At 43.6% G+C, this 15,000-nt stretch overlaps 1 protein-coding gene across 3 annotated transcripts in view; it reads right to left on the bottom strand.

Moving 5' to 3' along the window:
- LOC143016781 (latent-transforming growth factor beta-binding protein 4-like) overlaps positions 1 to 15,000 on the bottom strand; it is a 30,607-nt gene that overhangs the window by 10,216 nt on the left and 5,391 nt on the right. Inside the window, exons 3-15 of one of the 3 annotated variants that reach the window (XM_076171474.1) lie at positions 10,573 to 10,797; positions 9,386 to 9,462; positions 9,004 to 9,183; positions 8,787 to 8,889; positions 6,224 to 6,283; positions 5,089 to 5,211; positions 2,822 to 2,998; positions 2,122 to 2,286; positions 1,684 to 2,031; positions 1,219 to 1,356; positions 878 to 1,009; positions 257 to 382; positions 29 to 142 (exon numbers count right to left, since the gene is read on the bottom strand). In XM_076171474.1, the coding sequence (XP_076027589.1) occupies positions 29 to 142; positions 257 to 382; positions 878 to 1,009; positions 1,219 to 1,356; positions 1,684 to 2,031; positions 2,122 to 2,286; positions 2,822 to 2,998; positions 5,089 to 5,211; positions 6,224 to 6,283; positions 8,787 to 8,889; positions 9,004 to 9,183; positions 9,386 to 9,462; positions 10,573 to 10,797 (1,968 nt within the window). Of the gene's footprint in view, positions 1 to 28; positions 143 to 256; positions 383 to 877; positions 1,010 to 1,218; positions 1,357 to 1,683; positions 2,032 to 2,121; positions 2,287 to 2,821; positions 2,999 to 5,088; positions 5,212 to 6,223; positions 6,284 to 8,786; positions 8,890 to 9,003; positions 9,184 to 9,385; positions 9,463 to 10,572; positions 10,798 to 15,000 lie in introns of those variants that run through there. The other 2 variants (XM_076171391.1, XM_076171308.1) reach the window with 2 other exon arrangements.

Raw genomic sequence — 15,000 nt, 5'->3', positions numbered from 1 at the left:
CATATAAGCTCTGGTTCTCCATTCTTACCTGTGCAGGTGTTGCCGCTGAGCCGGTAACCACGGTGACAGATACACCTATAGCTGCCGGGCATGTTGACACAGCGAGCGTTCCAACACGGGTTCTGCTCACACTCATCCACGTCTGCAGGAGCCAATAAGAACACAGAACACGATGAGCATCAGCTGTGTTTGTCACCACTTCATGTCGGACTGTGTACAAGGACGAACCAAACAAAAAAAAAAGGAACTTCGTCACCTTGGCAACTGTTCCGCTGGCTGCTGCTCTTGTATCCAGATGGACACACACATCTGTAGCTCCCAATGCTGTTCACACACTCTCCTACTGAACACACACCTGGAAGCTGCACACACTCATTCAGATCTACAGAGACACACACACACAAAATAATACACAGTTGGATTTTGTCATACTCATAGAATTTTGGTCTACGTGTGTGTGTGTTTATGTTGAGGGTGGTGACATTCCCCTCAGTGTACTGGTATAAAGGTTTTACGATGCAGTTGCACTGATCCGCAACAACCACACACACAAGCACAGCTGGTAATGTTATTACGGCGCCGCTCAGTGTGAATCACCATGAACATGTGGTGGACCAGTTGATTCTCCTCAAGACAAATCTCAAATTACAGCACATCAGTTCAACTGTTGCTCGCTGTGCCAAGAGTTAAGCTGCAGGATGACAGCAAAACATTTCCCTCCGTTTGTGTCCATTTAAACAGTGACACAATCTTTTATTTTGTCAAATTTTGCGCCAAAGTTCATGGTAAAGCGTAAAACCGAAATTGAATTTGGCGTATCCTGTTGCATTGTTTTGCATTGCATTGTGGGTTTGATTGTGTGTGTGTGTGTGCTCACCTTGGCAAAATGTGCGCTGAGTGTTGGGCTGGTATCCCTGATCACACACACAGGTGTGTTTTCCATTCGGTTGATCGATACAGCGACCACGTCCACACACACCTGGTCTGCTTTGACACACACTTTGCACAGCTACACACACACACATGCACACGCGCGCGCACGCGCACACACACACACACACACACACACACACACACACACACATATATATATATACAAAACGTTCTTAGCTTAACAAACTAGATTAAAAAAAAAAATACTTTTGATGGTGCCATTATAGCAAAAAACAAAATGTAAATGATTTGGAAAATGGCTGTGTGTTTGATTGTTTTACTTACCTGTCAGTACTCTGGTGGGCCGGAGTGTTGGCCTGGCAGGTTGTCTGGCTCTGGGGCTCTGTGTCTGAGGAGGAGCAGGCAAAGCGTCCACTCTACCTGCAGGACGATCTGGCCTGGACACAGCGGAGGACTGACCAGCTGCAGAGAGAGAAGATACACTCAGCATGTGATTTAATGCTCCCTGGATACTGAAACATGAAAAAAGACTTTAGCTGCAACACATTTGGCATTTGTTCTTTAATGAAACTCGGATCAAATCTCTCGACTATTAGTGGGAGATGTGTGACGAGTTGGAAGGACATTATGTTGGAAAATACAGAACAGCTTTGACAGCTTTCAGTGAACAACCTTTCCTTGTTACCTTCCACTTACAGTTTTGGTGAATGTTTTGCATGTGTTCTGCATTAGGCTAGGCTAACAACTTATCAATCAACCCTAATCTCTTCCGTGTAAGAGACCACTCACCGGACCCGGTACCTTGACTCCCAGTGACAGCTGGACGTGATCTTGTTTGTGTTGTTGCAGACGGTGCTGGACCAGGTTGGCTCTGAGGTCTCTGCTGGGCCCCGGTCCCCCCTGGAGTCTGGACCCGATCTTTGGGAGCGATCCCGCCTGTGGGCTGCGAAGGCTTGGAGTGGGATGAGCCTGCAGTCGGGGGTTGCTGAGGCTGCCTGGCTCTGACTTGGGTGGATGTGGAGCTGCTGCTTCCAGTTGAAACTGAATTTATGGACGTACTGACACCACCACTCTGTGCAGTGGAAGATCTGGATCCCCCGCTACTGGACCCTGAACCAAGACCAGGGCCAGGTAGAGCTAGAGATAGACACGGAGATGGAAATAGAGAATTAACTAATTTCTCTCTTAATTTCATAATTAGAGAGAGAGAACGATTGATGTAGTTACCTTGGTTCCCTGGGCTACTCTGGTTGTTCTGGTTATCCTTGTGGCCCTGGGTTACCACAGGTGCTCCTCTGCTCCCAAGCTGCTCTGTGACTCTCTGGTTGAACTGCAGGGCTGAAGCTGAGTAGTGGTATCCGGGCCCAGCTGGACAGATGTCCTTAAATGCCACTAGTAGGAGACAGTGAGGTCTGGTTAAGTCAAGTCCAGGTTAGAGAGACAGCCCAACAACGGCTCTCAACCAGGCCAAGTTCCCTGGGAAGACAAGGACAGATGCCTTCTAAAATGTCTCAATATGTAAGGAAAAGGAGACAACTCAAGGAGGGATCCCCTCTGCTGGAATGCTGGGAATGACACACTGTAGGAGCCAGGAAGTGGGAAGCTGGAAATGAGCCACCAGCGACACACCACCACACGACACGGTGGTGGTGTGTCGCTGGTGGCTGTTGGTGGTGGTTGTTGATGTGTTTTGTCTCTAGCCGGCTTTGTGATTTTTTGATATTTGAAATTTGAGATATGATTTGCTTTATCTTAAATTAGGAAACATGTGCTTTTAGTAAGATTAGGTTTATAACCTTAGAAATGAAAGTAATAATTTCCCATTTTCACTGTCTGTAGTTGGGTCTTTGTTTTAAGCAGGACTGGATCCATCCTGTGTGAACCTGTCATAGCTAGAGGAAACATGAGGACTGTTCCCTTTACTGACCTGAGCCAAAGTAAGGACACCTCTGACAGTGTTGTCCCCAGGCTTTGCCGACTCGGCTGCAGCAGCAGATTTGTTTGGTGATGTTCCTGAGGATGGGCAAGGTGCAGGAGGAAGGACCCAGACCTGAACCCAGAACCCGGTAACACTGGCCCTTTTCCTCTGATATCACACTCTGTGCTGTGAAGGAGAGAAGAGAAGAGACCAAAAGGAGAGGACAACATGTCTTTTAATATTCATGACAGCTTGATACAGACGGAGCGTATCTGTTCCCAAGACCAATTTCATTTGAAAATCTGACTATCTCATGATCCCGCTAATCTTTATTACCAAAGTTTAAAACTGTTTTTAAAATTAAAATTAAAATTAAAATTAAAATTAAAATTAAAATTAAAATTAAAATTAAAATTAATATATATCACAGCTAGGGAACATAAGCCTGATAGTACAAATAAGTGAGGAAACATAGGACTGAGGAAATGTAGGTCAGCAGTATCATACGACAGAGAGGACAAATGACTCAGCTACTAAAGGCTGAGACACAAGCGAGCCCCGCATGCAGAACAAGTACATGCTGTCCCACTGCTCATCCAAACACAGACAAGAGAGCATAACAGTTAAACAGCCGACTCGACAAAGACTGACAAACAACACACACCAGGTAAGATCAACAATAAGAGCGACAGGTTGCATGACAAGAATGAACTTAAACTTGACTGAGAACAACTGCTCAATGGCACAACCTCAGTATGCCAAGTGAACTTCCTACATGTAGGATCAGAGATTCTGCACTCCTGAGTCCTCAAAACGTCTCAGGCCAGGTTTGATAACTCTGAACTTAATCAATGAATAAAGCTTATAATTATTTTGCTGAAAAACCCTCAGCGTAGAATTTTTATGGAAAGTTCACTAGCTAAGTATTTTTTGTTTTTTTATTTCAGTGTTGGCAGATGTTTCTAGCTCTAGCATAAGATCCATATTAGGGTAACACACTGCAAAGACCTGTGGTGAACTTCAAAAACCAAAAAGGTTAGGAAAAATAAATCATCCATAAAAAAAAGTATTACTACATTGCAGGTATCTTGGTTTGTATTTTGTATTCATGATGAAGGACGAGTGAACTTTAATGCTTGTATCTTTCCTCCTTTTCCCAGATGTTCAATAACGAAAACAGTTTCCTCTGCCGCAGCAGTCCAGCGGCAAATGACAAATCAATTTCAGCTGCCAGTTGTATGAAATTCCATTCCCACCTCCCCAAACGTAATACATTTACCCCAGAGAGTGAGAGGAAAACAAGAGTGGGACTGAGAGGATCATCTGCATCCCATGAAATCTGATTATCTGAGAGCGTTCCACTCTGTAAAGACACATGGGGTCATCAGTCATCAAACAGACAAACGCTGTACGATTACATGCATGATTCACACACATACACACTTATCCACATAAACAAGCATGTGCACATCCAGTTACTTTGGAAGCAACAGACACAGGAGATGACAGCATTAAGCGTTGGTTACTTATGGTTATAAAATGTTACCAGGCAGACCAGCATCCTTCTCCTCCTCTACAGTGAATGCCGGAAAGAATACGCAGAGCGACAGTCGGGCTTCACTGAAACCATATGAGCACCAAACATCAGCCGACTACCACTGACGTTCAACAGAACAAAGAGTTCCTCTGAGTTTTTGAATAACAAAGACTCCCATTGACCTTCAGAAGAACAAACAGCCCCACTGAATTAAAAAAAATGAAACGTTTCATGAACATTCAACCCAACGCAGAGTTTTACTGACTTGTGGGATATGATGCATGAGCCCTTAGCAATATCAGTTTTTCTATTCGGCCCATATTTATTAATGTAATATAATCACATTAATAAATGAGAGAGAGACAGAAGTAATATCCAAACATGATCAATTTAACTTTGGATGCACGAGATGTCATTTTTATAACATAATCAAATCCCAAAAGGTTCAACCTAATTGCAAAACCACTACATACAAATAATGAAAAGAAACAATATAAGCAAATCAGAAAACCCAAAAAGTAATTACATGCCGGCAAATGATTTTAATTTAAATCATGAAAGCAGTGGCACATGTTTTCTGAAGGTCAACAGCTGTTTGTGTTTTTGGAACATAGATGAGCTCAGTGCTCAGATTTATGAAACCCTGATCTGGAATCTGCATTATTCCTGTTTTCATTCCGGAGCCGGCGGCTGAGGGGACAGCGGTGTGTATGCGAGCGTGTTTGTGTGTGTTACTTACAGATGCAGATTCCATGTGAGGCGTCGAGGATGAACCCCGCCCTACACACACAGCTAAAGCTCCCCCTGGTGTTCACACAAAGCCCATTCTCACACAGCCCCGGCAGGAGGCACTCATTCACATCTACACACACCCACACACACACACCAGGGGCCCATGTCACCACATACACACAAGCAAACACATACACAGAGGAATATGAATACAGAGATATGTTGAATACACGCTCACACTCTCACATGCATGTAGCCTACACACAAAACTCTGCTCTGTGTGTCAGACTGTTTCATCTCAGGAGGATTAGATTCTCCTGGAACCTTCTGAGCCCGCTGAAGGGTCCAGAACCTGAATTTAGACACATCTAGTCTCTGATCTCCATTTACAACATCGTAAAAATGCAACATTCAGACAAAAACAAAGGTAACTAAATACGGCCTGTGGTCAAAGTGCTGAAGTGAGACCAATGACTGAGTGGCTGACTGAAGGGTAATAATGGACAAAACATGTCGAAGTATCTGTATCAGTATCAGTATGGTGCCTGAGAGTGACAGACCTCAGTGAGTGTTGTGTTAAGTATTGACTGGATGAAGTCAGCCTATAAATAATAGAGCATTGGCAGACTGCAGGGACCAAACAAGCTGGAAGTACTCTGACAGTTAGGACACACAGAGGAATCATCATGTTCTTCAAAGAGTCGTAAAGTGTCATCAACTGTTAACAGAATTTATTTTGCAACCTGACACAGCGGACAGAGCACAGCTAACAGCAGATTTAGCTCTGGCAGCTAGCTCGCTTGCTAACAACACTGGAAAACAAAATCATTTAGTTGACTGGAACGTTCCAGTGAGTGAGACCTGGATACTGAGGCGCTGATGTTATGTATGTGTGTAAACTTTGTGAGACTTTTCCAATGTAACCTGCTGCTACTACTGTACAGTCAATTTGCTGCTGTAAGACAAAGAAGAAATAACTATAAATGAAGATGTGACAAACGACCTTAAACTTTAGGAAAATACAACACAACACCATAGATTAAACATTTCTATGATGCATTTCTGCCACGGTTTATGATGATGTCTGTAATGTGTGTGTGTGTATGTGTGTGTGTGTGTGTGTGTGTGTGTGTGCCACTCACCAACACACTGTGTTCCATTGAATCTTTCAAAGCCAGCGAGGCAGCTACTGTTGTCTTGACCTGATGGCGATTATTGCAGGATTAATTGTGGATAAAAGATTAATATTATGACCAAACCACAGAAAGAATGAATCACCGAAATGAAGAGGAGAGGCTGCTGGAGCAAACGGAGCCCTGACATTAGGTGACCCTCTCCTCTCTCCTGCTCTCCCCTCAGATATGTGAGGAGATGTGGGCTCGTCCAGAAGGCTTAAACAACTAACTCAACCTTATTTGCTGCCTCATTTTCCATTTTCCCACAGCTCTATCTTCTCACGAGTGGATTTTCTTTCTTTTTCCACCTCTCATATTCTCATCTTCATGTTTTCCACTTTGACAATGCCAAACTCTTCTAGGACTCATCTTCTCTAGTATCTTCTAAGTCTTCTCTATCTTCTCTATCTTCTGGATGTTATTGTGTTCTCATGTCGCCTCTCTTTGTAATGCCATCTTGAACCAACATCTTTTGTGGCTGGAACACAAACAAACTTCCTCATATAATTGATGATTGAAACCTTAACCAACATCTCACACACTACTGATTTCCTACTCATCTGAACAAAAATACCTGATAGAATCCACATGGTCACAGAGAGCAGTGTGCGTGCGTGTGTGTGTGTGTGTGTGTGTGTGTGTGTGTGTGTGTGTGTGTAGTTTCGGACTCTGCTAACATGTTGGCTGTTTGACAGCTACTTTGTTGTTTTCTGGCTTCCCTAAGTTTATTTGTTCCGTTTATATAATTTTTGTTTTTACTTTGTATCTTGTTTCATTCATTCATTCATTCCATTCATTCATTCATTCATTCATTCATTCATTCATTCATTCATTCATTCATTCATTCATTCCCCACACATAACTTTCCTGCTACTTTATTCCTTTCCTTCCTTCTAGCCTTTCTCCTCTATTCATGCTTCCTTGTCTCCTTCATACCCTCCTCATCCTTACCCCCTTTTCAGTCACAGTTTCCTCTTTTTTGGTTTCCCAGGTTTGGTTTCCCCTTTCCCTCAACCATGTTTCCTTCTTCTTACGGCCTTTGCCTTTCCTTCATTATTCCTCCTTCCTTTCTTCCCTGTTGTGTTTGCTCCCTCTGTTTATTGTGCATTGTACATTGTGTCATTGACACACTGATGTGAAGTTGGACATCAACAACAGAAATAACATCACCTCCTGTGTGTGTGTGTGTGTGTGTGTGTGTGTGTGGGGGGGGGGGGGGGGGGGGGGGGGGGGGTTTATGACCCCACAGAGCAACATTCCTTCACTATTAGTCAGCTCTACAAAAACAACATGGAAGCATCATTAATGATCACACCCAGGGGACTGCATGAGTGTGTGTGTGATTGCATGTGCATGTCTGTGTGTGTGTGTGTCTGTGTGTGTAAGGGAGAGATAATGTCAGCTTGTTACATAAGCAGATCCTTGCAGAGTATTTCCAATATATTTCAGTCATAAAGCATTAGGACACTGACACACACTCTGTGTGTTTATGCTGTTGAATCAGTTGTGAAACACTTAGAAGAAACGGACCATTATTATTAAATATAAAACTTTAAATTTGCCTATAAAATATTAACTCTGAAACTAAAACATGATTCGACCCACAGGAGTAATAATCATTATATCCTCATGTCTCTGTTTCTCCAGAAGCAACGACCAAATGCAATCTGATGACAAACGTTTAGTAAAGCTCTAACGTCTTTTTCTCTGATTAAAGTCAGGAGAACCTCCGTCTCCTCTCAGTAGTCATGCTGCTGTAATCATCTGTCATCCACAACTTGAATAAGAAACACTGGACATCACCTCATGTAACCACAAATTCCCAAAGTCGCTTTCCATTACAGTTTTGCAACAAAATCCGGCAATTTAATGGAAACGTATTCACGGGACAGAAAGCACCTGTGGTTGAGGCTCAATTCCCTTAAAGACCTGAAGTGTAGCAAACTGCCAGCTGCGTTTGTTGCAGCAGTAGCAGTAACAAAATACTGAATAGCAGTTTACAGCTTGTGTGAATAGTCGCAGTGTGTGTATGTGTAAGAGCGGCACTGTGAGTATGAGCTCATGTGAATTGTATGATTTGACACCCACACATGGAGCAAGAGAGCCAGTAAATGGGTGACAGTGTTAAAGGAAGTGCCCAGTGTCAAAGGTGGTATTTCAGGCCATGTGTAGTGTGTGTATATGTGTGTATGTGTGTGTAAAGGTGTTGTAATGCAAAGTGTGTATGACTGCATCCAAGCAAGGCCGTGTTTACAGTGGAAGGAGTGACGACATCACCCTCAGACAGTGCTGGAGCTGCTGCTTCACGTGCCGAGGATGAACACCTGCGTCCTCATTTAAAACAAATGTAGGCGCCAAACATTCCTGCCATCGGTGTGTGTTCACGTGTTGCAGCTAAAGAACAAACCTTAACCCTCAGATTAGGGTTAGTTGAGTAGTATCTGTGGTTTGGGACTCCAGGGAATGAATGGAGGCCTATGTGATGTCCTCACAAGTAACATGGCCGGTGTGTGTGAGTGTGTGTGTATACCTGTATTAGGGGGACAGAGAACACAATCAGAGATTCCCCAGGCTTTCCCGATGCCTCTGCAGCAGGTTTCTTTGCTCCTCAGACCAGGAAGAGGAGAGCTACACTACAGAGAGAAAGGGATCGAAATTTACTGAGCTTTTATTGACCTCATGTCCTTTCTTCATTTGCCACTATGTTTGTTTTTTCATCCAACACTTCACGTTGCTGGTTGTCTCACCTGTCCGTCTTTCACCTCTCTGAAGCAGTACTTGAATCCAGATTGCTGGCTGGACATGGCAAGAGCCCTCTGGACCCCCCCGACCACTGAGGCCGGGGCTGGGGCTGGGGCCGGAGCACCCGCCGAGCCTGAATGGGTGCTGGTGGAGAGAGCCCGCAGTGTGGGACTAAACCCAGAAACCTGGAAGGATAGGAAGGGTAATAATACTTTTTTCTCCTGGAAAAAAAATAGAGATTTAAGAAAAGAGAGTCCAGATGTGAGTGAGGAAGGTTTGGAAACGACCCTAATCATCACAGGATGGAACGTTCTGAACGGGCTTTCGTGTTTCCCTGTTGTTCTCTCAGTTCACTGTGAGAGAACTGAACCAACAACCAAGTCTCACCTTCAGCACCTGGTGGATTTTGACATTGGCCTCAGGCGGGTGCTGCACTCTGACCTTCACCATGGAGGTACCTGGGGCTGTACACACACACACACACAAACACACGCACGCGCACACACACAATCACACACACACACACACACACACACACACACACACACACACACACACGCACACACACAGCATGTAAATAAAATCAGCAGCTTGAAAACAAAGATTTAGACATTTGTGTGTGTTCGTGTGGGTGTGTGTGTGACACTGAACGTTCATCTGTTTTTTGGTCGTTGCCTTTTTGACATAAAATGCCAAAAGTGTTGACCACATTAGAGCTCAACGGAAATTACACACACATGCACATATTAAACTGAGTCATCCAGCAAGACGGGACGTCATGTGGCCAATAAGTGGAACTACAAAAACATGATAAGTCTAAATAAATGATCTTATTTCCTAGATTTGAGTATATATTGCATGTGTTGTCATGCTGTGATGTCATATTAGTGTATATCCTTCCCTTTAACATTTATTGTTTTTTTGTCACAGCCATAGAAGTACTCAATACTCAATATTCAATGAGGAATTCTTCAAAACTTAAAACATTTAAATATTTGTGGAAATGTCATATTCATATCTCCCACTTACTTACTAAGGTACAGAAAAGTCTCCACGATTAATGTTTACTGTAATTGAAAGTGCTCTGTGTACAGCTGTGCAGCTCCCTGCGGCGTGACACACCAGCTCTGGTTTTTACGTGCACATTCACACACTTAACACACCCAGTGCTGGTGATGAACCAGAAGACATCACTTTATATGATCATTTCCTTTAGTAAGATAAACAATAAGCTGTTAAGAGGATGTTCTGACTCTTATGTCATGTGAGATGAGGTTTAAAAGGAAGAACTTAATGTGGATCTTGTTGATAGCAAATCAATAGAAATTGGACTGATAGTAGTGATTAACACTAGCAGTACAGTGTGTATGTGTGTGTGTATGTGTGTAATCTCTGTAATCCAGCTTTAAATACCCTAAATAAACTCACAGCGTCCCGTTCATCTCTGCCTAGTTCTCTCTTTTTCTTTTCTAACATCTGTTTTCCTTCCTTCCTTCTTTGTCGTACCTTCCTTTCTTCCATCCTTCCTTCCTTCCTAACCTTCTTGTGTGATCCACTTCAGAGGTCAGACTCACCTCCTGCTTCCCGATTGTGTGACAGTGGCAGGAGGAACTCAGACTGGGTCAGCTCCTCCGGCCTGACGATCTCATTGGTCGAAGAGGACGAGGCCGTCGAGGCGGCAGCGGCAGAGGTCGGGGCCACTGGGATCTGGCAGAACTTTCCGGTGAAGTTTGCCGGACAGAGGCAGCGATCCTTCTGAATGCAGACCCCTCCGTTCTTACAGAGCAGAGGACAGAGGACTGAAAAACAAACAAAGGTCCACCATGAACTCCACGAGGACAATCTAACACCAATGATTTCACTCTGTTGGCTCTAAACTTCAGTTTCAAAGCAGTCATCAATTAAGGCGTTTAAAGCAGTTTAAGTGTAATGTTTATTGGGGGGCTGTGTAAAGATGTCGGTCTGACATAGGGCGAGCCTCAGCAGTGACAGTTACAGAGACTCTCAGTAACGTCAGCACGCAGAAGGATCTCACATCTGGATTCAATTTGTTTGGCCTCCTGTTGAGCTTGTTAAGGCTTTTGCTGTTGCGTGTGATGGTCTCCGTGTCTGCCGAGGGGACCCCAACGCTCCTCCTCGCCATATGTGGCCCATATAGGAACAGAGTTGGCAGAGTTTCAGTAATTAAGCCAAATCATCCCTCCGGAGCTCCCAGTCGGTCTGGACAGTGTGTTCACAAGAGAACTGCACCATTAAGAGACTTGCACCCATGAACATGTGTGAGCAATGTTCACATGAAGACCTCACAAATTAATCTGGGATACACACAAGAAGCAGTGGGATTGTTTATTATTAAATGTTAAACTCTGTGTGGTTGCATTTAAAAAAAAATGATTTGTTTTACACACCAGTTATTGCTACATCCTGCACACCGGACACACACACACACACACACACACACACACACACACACACACACACACATCATCCCTTGAAGCTTAAACTAACCATGAACATCACTGCATGCCTCAACCCCCCAGATCAACCTTAGCATACTCATAATTAGAACTTTAACTCTAATAAAAGAAAAGATTATAAGATAAAATATAAAACTATAACAACATATACTGTATATTGTAACTCCCCAACACACACACACACACACACACACACACACACACACACAGAGAGGGTTGCACAGCCAACACTAACAGACATCCATCTTGGTGTGGACACACTCTGGGTCAACATGCCGTTTCGCAGAGCTTGTAAAGGGGGCGTGGCTTTTGCCGTTGCTAGGAAACTAATAAGACTGCCCCCCCACCCACCCTTACGTAATAGCAAACTGTACTTCAGGTTAATTAAGACGCCAAATTCCTGTGTGGTGGACGGATGGAAAAAATGGGTGTGAAAGTTGAGCAGGCACGACGAGAACACGGCAGCCACTTCCTACTTCCTCTTTGAGAGTGACAGGAAGCTGTTATATTGTTACCCAGAGTTCAACTGGTGCCGAACCTGCTGGAATTGGTGTGATAACACACTGAGGTCTGGGCAGCAGGAAGGAAACCTGCAGAGGTCACTCACATCCCCTCTGTGATCTCTATCAGCTGCTGAACTGGAACCAGGAATGTTTAGTAAGTTTATGAACAACAAAACTCAAGAACTATGTGCAAGTCAAACATCTGTCAGTCAGCCAATCCGTGTCACACACACACACATTGCACATCTCCGTGACAAATACAGCCAACAAGAGATTCTACCACATCCAGTTCCAAAGTTATAGATGAAATGTAACTGTTGTGGTTATAGCGCCCCTCATCGGGTTGATTGATGAGCCACGCCCACACAACTTTGACAGCCAATTATAACAACAAACAATGATTAACCTTTTGTCTGAATGTCCAGACATTCTACATGTATGATTATGTGAGAATTGAGACAAATCTAGGAGGAAATACATCAAAAATCTAAATGGCTGAAATGTAGTTTGGTGCAAATGGGCGTGGCCATCTGAAACTTAGTTTGATTCTATGAAAGTTAATAAGGTTTGGGTCAAAACAGAAAAGTGGGCATTGCAGCGCCACCATCAGGCTGGCCAACAGACAAATATGATGGAAAACACATTTGACTTTGGCAAATTAACTTGTTTGTCCATACAGGCAGATAACTGGATGACTGTTTTCATGAAGATCAAAGGCCTAGTCTGACAGAAGTAGCATTGGCCTGACAAGCGAGTCAGCAATGTCCTGAAGTTGTTATTTTCCTCTAGCACCACCCTCAGGACAAACATGTCATATTTGCTGTAGAGCTTAGAGTAGCGAGCTCGTGTGCGTATGTGTTTATGTATGGACGCACACTTTCAGATGTGTTTGTTTATGTGCGAGGGTTAACGTAGTGTTTTCCTGAAGAAATGTGAGAAATGTGCAAAACATATGCAACATCTCACAATGTGTGTGTGAGAGTGGTGTGTGTGAGCATGTGCATGTAAACAAAGTGATTTAATTGTTATCTTGGACATCGCCCTACAGATGGACTGCATCAACACACACACACACACACACACACACACACACAGTGGATAAATGGGGTGAAAGAAAGAGAGAGAGAGATGGAAAAACATAAACAGCGACAGATTAAATAAATGAAACAATGGCATAAACAAAAAGAACTGAGAGATAGAAATAAAGTTCAGAATGGAAAGAGCGGCGAATGTTTGAGAGAGGGAAAAGAAACAGAAAGGGTGAGAGAGTGAGAAAGATGGAAAAGGAGGAAAGGGGGAGAAAAAGGCCGAAACGGGAGGCAGGTCACAATGGAAAGAGTGAGTAAAAGAAGAAAAGAACAAAGGAAGAGAGTGAGGCAGAGAGTGGCAGAGAGAGAGACAGAGAGAGAGAGAGAGAGAGAGAGAGAGAGAGAGAAAGACATGAGGAGAAGGACAGAATGGTCAGAAACAGACAGACAGACAGACAGACAGACAGACAGACAGACAGACAGACAGACAGACAGACAGACAGACAGATAGATAGATAGATAGATAGATAGATAGATAGATAGATAGATAGATAGATAGATAGATAGATAGATAGATAGATAGATAGATGGATGTTGACCTTCATCTCTCATCTCTCTGTCTCTGAGTGTCTGTGTCTCTCTCTCCCCCCTCTCTCTCTCTCTCCCTGTGTGTGTGTGTTAACGTTACTGATAAATGAAAGCCATATGCCAACAGTGCCCCCCTCCCTCCCTCCCTCTCCCTCGCCCACCCTCTCTCGCATTTGTCCAGAATCTAAGCTGATCTCATCTCTTATGATCTCATGTTATTTTTGTTTTATTAAACATCATTACATCAGAATCTAAGATCAAAGGTTCCTGATGTAATGTGGGTCACTGTGTTACCATTTATCTCTCACGCAGCAGAATGATATAAGCAGAGGAACGGCTCCTCTTACCCAAAGCCCCAGGGTTTAGCCTGGGTACGGTGGCCATTTTAGGACATCTCAGATTTGTCTTGTTAGGCTCAGCTCTACGATGTCAGACTGGTTTCTAGTTAGACTCAGCTGTGTTTGAGTGCCTACAGTAAGTCACACAGTAAGTAACTCACAATCTTTTAGATTTAGTGATTCAATATTACATACATTACTCAACATACATTACTCAACCCATTAATGAACGTAAACATATTAATAATCCTACATGATTGACAGCTGAGGCAGTGTTTCCCCCTTGTGGTAAATGTAGGTATTATATGGGCTCATGTCATAGTCCATCAGTAGGAGGCGCTACAGAGGCATGATATGATCTACAGATCAGTCAGTATGGATTCCTAACGGGAGGTTTTGGGGATTTTCCCAAGAAAAGTGCAGTGAATTAAAAGAACAAAAGACTGAGCTACTACACAAAAAATAGAAATCTACCTCATGACAGCAAACTCATTACGTTGTTCTTCCAGAATGTAGGCGGGGAAAAAGTGTCCACCTGGTGTGAAACTTGGTGCAGATGAACTCGATACGAGTTCATGACATCATTATTTATTTTCAGACTAAATCATCTTATGTCATGTGTTATTGAATGTGAAGTGAGAGTGAATGATCCTTAAGAGTGAAGCGACGTCACCGAAGCTTCACTACCTGATTTAAAGTGAGGAAGAAGCAGCAGTGACTGTCTGTGTGTGTGTGTCTGTGTGTGTTTGATTGTCAACAGCAGATTTGTGTTCTCCTGTGGATGATATTTGAAGCTGTGGGTCTGGACCTGAGGCACTAAACCTCATAACAGTTTCCAGCAGTGCATATTTCTGGGCAGAGCAGAACACACACACACACACACACACACACACACACACACACACACACCCTCCCACACACACACACACACACCCCCCCGCCCCCCCCAACACCTGCTGGCCAACAGCCGTGATTCAAACCACATTCAACTTCAGATCAGAAAACTATTCACTGCTTCAGCTTTCAGGCTGCAGGCTCATTGATCTGAGGGAGGATCTGGAAGCTTTA

This window comes from Genypterus blacodes, unplaced genomic scaffold (assembly GCF_046128005.1).
Source record: "Genypterus blacodes isolate CSIRO-AG114 ecotype Tasmania unplaced genomic scaffold, CSIRO-AGI_Gbla_v1 ptg000003l_1, whole genome shotgun sequence".
In the NCBI taxonomy this organism is placed as follows: domain Eukaryota; kingdom Metazoa; phylum Chordata; class Actinopteri; order Ophidiiformes; family Ophidiidae; genus Genypterus; species Genypterus blacodes.
Note: the sequence above shows the minus strand (reverse complement) of the source record. Positions and strands in the feature narration are given on the sequence as shown.